The sequence below is a fragment of the Microtus ochrogaster genome, chromosome 4 (assembly GCF_000317375.1).
Source record: "Microtus ochrogaster isolate Prairie Vole_2 chromosome 4, MicOch1.0, whole genome shotgun sequence".
Lineage (NCBI taxonomy): Eukaryota > Metazoa > Chordata > Mammalia > Rodentia > Cricetidae > Microtus > Microtus ochrogaster.
The window spans coordinates 52,762,634-52,769,427 of record NC_022011.1 but is presented as its reverse complement, the minus strand read 5'-3'; the positions used below and the strand labels follow the sequence as shown (position 1 = coordinate 52,769,427).

At 50.6% G+C, this 6,794-nt stretch overlaps 1 protein-coding gene across 15 annotated transcripts in view; it reads right to left on the bottom strand.

Annotated features, from left to right (window-relative positions):
- Cacna1b (calcium voltage-gated channel subunit alpha1 B) overlaps positions 1–6,794 on the bottom strand; it is a 153,779-nt gene that overhangs the window by 95,618 nt on the left and 51,367 nt on the right. For all 15 annotated transcript variants that reach the window (XM_026777515.1, XM_026777526.1, XM_013345851.2 and 12 more), the window contains exon 11: positions 3,340–3,549. In XM_026777515.1, the coding sequence (XP_026633316.1) occupies positions 3,340–3,549 (210 nt within the window). The remainder of the gene's footprint in view (positions 1–3,339; positions 3,550–6,794) is intronic.

Here is a 6,794-nt window from a genome sequence, read left to right as displayed (position 1 = left end):
AGGAGGATGGGCAGCCCAGTGACCTTCTGTGCTGTCTCAGGACACTTCAGAGGAGGATGGGCAGCCCAGTGACCTTCTGTGCTGGTCCATGTTCCAGTCTCCACTAGGGATCCCAGCCTCCTCCAAAAAGACTCCCACAAAAACTTCCTGGCACCCTTTCTTAGGACCCCAAGAAACCAGGTTTGATAACTTTACTCATGTGTCTGTCTCAACTACTACTAAATGGATAACTCTCCACCACCCATCTAGTATGGGCTTCCAAAGATACCACCAGTGTTTGCGACCTCTGACCAGGGCAGTCGCTCAGAACCCAGAGCAGAGGCACACAGAGCACAGAATCATAACAAAGAACCAAAGACGAGTTTCCAAGAGTCCTGTCACAGAAAGCCATCAACCTAACCATCCCAGGGCCTCTGTCAAGGACATGGGACCGTAAGGAGACATAGCTCCTGATAAGACAGATGATACTCGTTCTCCATGCCAGTGTACCCTGAGATGTGCCTGCACCCACCACTCTCCAAAGGTCATTCTGTGCCCATCCAAATGCTCCATGGGGGCGAGTTTGCAGCAACTGCAATGCTAGCCACAGTGTCACACAGAGAGGGGAGGCATCTATTTCATACCCCAAGAACAATTCAACCCAGCAAGCTTGCCCTCAGAGCCACTGGGGAAACTGTCAGGTACCCATTTCTAACATGGGATCCTAATAAGCAGGAGGAGCCTACTGGAGACAGGACCCTCCCAGTCAGGCTTGACACTGCCCAGGTGACCAACACTCAGCCTGACTGTTCTAGTCAGCAAGTAGTGAGATATAGGGGAAAGCTATAGTGACACCTACCAGCCCGGAACAGCTCGGTAGACAGAGGAGACACACAGCAGAACGAGGAGACCCAACGCTCCTATCTGAGGCCCAGAGTACCTTGATACCAAAAAGAGCAACTCCTGCGCCATGGAGCTCCCCGGGGAACTGGTACACCTCCACCTATGTGCTAAGGTGAGGCTGCCCACGCACTGAGCTTGCTCTTCAGAAAAAGAAACTAAGAGGGTCTGGACAAGAATTGCAAGGAGTTCAAGTCTCACAGAAAGAGATAAAAAAAAGCAAGCCCTGATATCCTGTCACAGCGGCCACAGCATTAGACACAGCCTTCCTCTGAAGCAGTGAAGGGCTCCTTCATTCATTCCTGCATGACTCATTCAATTGGCACCACAGCCACCAGGAGCTGCCATGGGAGACAATACTCATAGTTTTCTGTCGGGCTTGCAAGCTAAAGGGAAGCAGGAAGAGGTAATTCAGTGTGTCTTTCTAAGGTCAGTGAGATGCTCAGTGGGGAAGGCACCTGTCATCACCTGACAGCCTGAGTGGACTCCTCAGCACCCACATGGTAAAAGGGGCGAATTAACTCCCACAAACTGCCCTCTGACCTCTGCACAATCAGATGGGTTTTTTTTTTTAAAATTGTTTTGTTTTGGGGTATTGCTTGTTCTTTCTAGTAAGAGGCCATTATGCCATGGAACAGAGGGGAATGATGGGTAAGACTTCATAGGGCTCACGGGATGACAAGACTCCACAGTTTCCCCCTTCATAATCCAAGTTTTAGCTTCCAAGGTCCTGGTAGTGCTCTGGGATCATCAGGGGCATGGGTACCCTGGCGGACAGAGCCCATCAGTAGTGTGGCAGCGCTACCGCTGGTCTGTTCAAGGCAAGGCTCCCTACCTTACCGTGTCAGCCAAGTTATCAAATAACGCCTCAGACAAAAGGCAGAAACACTCAGATCCTGTAAAGGCCCAGCATCCTTTAGCAATTTTCCCCCAACGAGGCCAAGAGAGTCAAGGATTACAGGAAACCACTAAGAGAAAGCACCAAAGGACCAAGGGGCACATCGCCTGGTGGCCTACTCCAGCCTAACCCAACACGGGGGCAGCTCCAGCCTCGTGCCTCCCACACATCAGACACGCGAGCAGACAATGCTCCTCAGCATGTACAGACAACCTTCTCAGACAGCAAACACCCAGGAGAACTGAAAGGCTGACAAGATTCCACCGGCTTCCTCATGTACAAGACTGAACAACTGAGCGAGCAGGCATCAGAGTCTTCGGTTCCCACCTAACCCCAACGGTGGGAAAGACGTGAGCCTAGAGAACCAACAGAAACAATGACCTCAGTCTTGAGAAAAGTCCTGGGATATCAAACCACAAGCCCTAGAACACAGGCACTGGAGGCCAGGCCCTGTTGCTGTATAGTACACACTAATCCTGATCTTCACCCTGCCCTCGGAGCATAAGTCAGGCTGACAGCTGATGCCACCTCTATCCCTTTAGTCTCTACTGCCGCTATGCCTTCACCTTATGAGGCAATAATACATCTCAACACACAGTTTAGGAAGCTATAGCCTAGAATCCTCCTCCCAAAACAATATGCACAGGCAGGCACGTGACTGACTATGTGGCTGCCAGTGCCTACACCAGACGGGAGCCCTTCAGGGAGTGAGCAGGCTGAGTGGTCCTCAGGATAGGAGTGTGATAACCAGAGGCCACCATAAGGACGAGCACTCAGCCAGCAGAGGCCAGGATGGAGCCTCACTAGGTCAGATCGGGCTCCCCCAGGAGGACTCGGGCAACTTTTGGCACACAGAGCCCCTCAGGAGAAAGTGAAGGTAAACTGGTCCTATTCCTCCATACCCACTGCGGACAACAAGAGCAAGCGCAGCTGAGCCCCGAGGAAATGGGAACAACACACTGACTGCAGACAACTGGTAGATTCTCTGACACTTGAGGGAGGCTGAGGGGTCATTCTCTGAGGATCCACTCTGATGTTAGACAAGCATAGGAAGTCTCAACCCTCCATAGTCCCCCGTCTACCTTCTCTGAACTGTGGCTGGGGCCAGCTGAACATGACTCAGAGCCTAGTGACTAGTGAGAGGCTCATTATGTGAGACAAGTTGGCCCTGTGGGAAAATGGAAACTCCCCAGTTCAGCCCACGGTAGAGACAGAGAGATCAGGAGAGCCCTGGGAGAAACCCAACTCTGTCTCCCTGGGCATCCAGGGTGGCAGTCGTAGCCTTAGGGCAAAGAGACAAGGAACTTGGTCACTAGATGACTGGGTCTACTAGTCTGGCTTGCCCCTGGTCATCCCTTAAGGATCCCCCATTTCATGTCATAATACAGTCATGATGGGTATCTGGCCAGATCAATTAAGGCTGGGTGATCTTCAGGCCCTGAACACAGGCCAGGCCTGTGACTGTGCAGTAGAGGTGGGGGTGGCATCCAGGGCACCAGGGTCTCCGGGCTACAGAGCAGAGCGGTTGAGAAGGGCCTCCGAGAAGGGTCTAGAGTACGTACACAGGGCAGTGGTGAGCCGCTGAGGCTGATTATAGTGCACCATGGCCACGCACAGGGTGTTCAGGGCCACCACACACAGGACCACCCAGTAGAAGCTCTGTGCTTTCACCATACGCCGGATGAAGAACCGGAACATCTTCTCCTTCCTCCGGAAGTACGATGAGCTCTCCGTCTTCCCACTCTTGAGGCTGGCACGAGCAAAGGGAGACCCTGCAGGACAAGTCTTGATGAGGGCTCAGGGAACAGTGGGCACCCAGGACAAGCAACCACCCACCTACCCACATCCCCCTCAGGTATATGCCTACTCCTGAGCACTCGGAAGACATCTTCCTGACCACAGGCAACTAAGCTGCTTATCTCCATGCCCCTGAATGAATTCTAGTCCTTTCTCATTTCTCAGGTTAGGGAGTCCAGGGCTACTAGGTATCAGACCAGATGGTCAACAATCACTGTCTCTGGTTCTCAAGACCCTAGTCAACTTCCAAAAGGATATCTCTGACACGGGTACCCTCTGTGGTACTCCAAGATTTTCCCCAAAGATATACACCCACCATGAATCTCACCTTTGGACCTCTGTAGTCTCTGGCCTTCCCCTTTTCCCTATAAACCTGGATCTGCAACCACTGCCCACCTGTTTCTTAAGCAATTCCTCTGGAACACAGCTAAATGTGTTTGTGTGTAGTGGTAGCTATTAGCGTAGCCAGAGTCCTAAATACCCATGGTCTAGAAAGTTTGCTGACCCTGCTGCAATTGACTCCAAATACAACAAAATGGCCACCTCCTCCCACCTCCAACATTCACTGTTCCTGCTCCACCTTGGCCTTCATCTGTTCCTTTACCCACTGGCTCCTGAGTTTGAATCTTGACTTCAATGTTACTTCTATAGCGTCCTTTTCTGACGCTCCATCTAAAATATGGTCCTCAACACTCCCAACAAGGACAAAGCCTCATCCCCAACAGTCACTGTGCTTGCCAATGAGCCCTGTTCACATGGATGGCTTCAATAAATGCTGACATAAAAGCGGGGCTGATCTCTGGGTACCTGAAGTTCTGGACGGCTGGGAACAGGGAAGGGCACAGCTGTGTCTAGATGCCAGTGCATCTTTCTTCAAGTCTGTACTACTGCCCTAGTTTCTGCACAGAGGGCCTTGAGAGCAGCTGTTTCTATGTGTTCCTCTGAGAGCACACACTGTGATGTGGGAATGGTTTCTTATTAATAAAGAAACTGCGTAGGCCCCTTGATAGGCCAACCCTTAGGTGGGTGGAGTAAACAGAACAGAATGCTGGGAGAAAGAAGCTGAGTCGAGGAGTCGCCATGGTTCTCCAGGCAGACGCAGGTTAAGATCATTCCTGGTAAGCCAGCTCGTGAGCTACATGGATATTAGAAATGGGCTAGTCCAGGTGTGAGAGTTAGCCAAGAAAAGGCTAGATGTAATGGGCCAAGCGGTGTTTAAAAGAATACAGTTTCCGTGTAATTATTTCGGGGCATAAGCTAAGCTAGCCATGTGGGCGGCCGGGTGCCGGGGACGCAGCCCCGCCGCTCTTATTTCAACAACACTGCACCCCAGCTAAGAGACCTCTGAACATCTGGGCCTGGTGGAGTGTGAATGGATGTAGAATATATGTTTTTCCACACACAGTGTCTACATGCCCAGGCTTTCAGGGGCACACTGAAAATATTATCAGTCTGGGGAAATGGAGCCAAGTCCCTAAGCCTCTGGAGGAACTTCTCCATAGGCAAAAGCTTTCACGATGGTCAAGACCTAGAGGAAGGTGCAGAAAAAGTCCATCAGCCCGCGATGACCTCCAAGGCCTCAACAGCCAATGTCTTGTTCTGGATGTCACAGCAACACACATCCACAGAAGGCTGTGCTCCCTCACAACTCGCCACTGAGCCAGCCCCAGGCTCACATGGGCACCAGTAGGTGGCTAATTCCACAAATCGGGGCCAAATCATACAAAGAAGCCTCTGGGCCAGCACTGGGAAGGGCTGTGAATATGGCACTGTTCTTCCCCACAGGGCAGTCATACATGTGCGTTCAGTGCGTGCAGAGCAAGGCACTGCCTCAGACCCCACACACCCACATCCTCACATGCTCACACAGAAACCTCAGAGTTGTACACACACATTCAGAACACATCTAGCACCTGGCAGGCTCACTGGTTAGAGACCCAACCAGATGCTCAAACACTCAACAGCACCCAGCAGGACATACATACACACACAGGGCCACTCACAATACAGAGCATGTGCAAACCTCTGTGAGCGAGTCACTCAGCAGAGTCTTGGGGGGACAACAAGATCATCCACATCCAGTTCATCCTACCATCCAAGAAAGGGGCAGCAACTCCTGTAGGAAGGCCTCACGGGAATGTGTCTTTTTACAACTATCAGCCCTGCACACCATACTCCTCTCCCCTACACTGCCCTTGAAACACCCATCCCCAGCTCCTCACTCTAAATACATACTCAAGGCATGGCAGGGCCCTCAGAGTGCAACCTGAAGCCACTTCTGCTCCTTAGCACCATAAAAATAGGTCCAGGAAGCAGCACCCTTCATGGCCTCTGCATCAGCTCCTGCCACAGATTCCTGGCTTGTTTGAGCTCCTGTCCCACTTCCTTCAGTGATGGACAGTGATGTGGAAGTGTGAGCTAAATAAACCCTTTCCTCCCCAACTTGTTGTTGGTCATGGTGCTCCATTGCAGCATAGGAACTCTATCTAAGACATTATTCTAAGAGGAATAAAAAAGAGAAAATTGCCATGTAAATGCAATCCAAAAACACTGATAGCAACAACAAAAGAACAGAACAACGGTATAACGTCAGATAAGATGGAGGCCGGTCATCGTGCCTATAATCCCAGCACTCGATAGGTACTTGGTTACATAGTGAGTTCCAGGCCAGCATGAGCTACTGAGTGAGACCTTGTCAATAATAATAATAATAATAATAAAGCTAAGTGTCCGGTGGCGTAAGAAGAGACCCTGTGTGGTGACACGGAAAGAACCGAGGGAGGCACGGAGATTGCAGCCTCACAAACAAGGCTAGAATACAAGACAATGCCATTTCAGAAGCACACAGCAGGAACCCCAACAGCACCCCTCCGAAGTGACAGTTCTGCAAAGCAGAAACCAAAGAATTTCATTTAGCAAGCCTGATAACTCTCAGCTACAGGACATATACTTTCTGTTTCTGCTAATGAAACATTAAGATTAGTTACAAACCTTAATTTGAAAATTTATAAAATTCAGGAGATTTATAGGCCACATTTCCCAACCATTATCTAATATAGTTTTATCGAATTAAAGAGCATCCAAATATTGTGCCTCCTTGTCAGCTAAGAAGCGAACCCCTAGATAACCCCTGGCTCAAAGGGGAAGTAAAGAATATGATGTGAGCCGGGCGGTGGTGGCGCACGCCTTTAATCCCAGCACTTGGGAGGCAGAGGCAGGC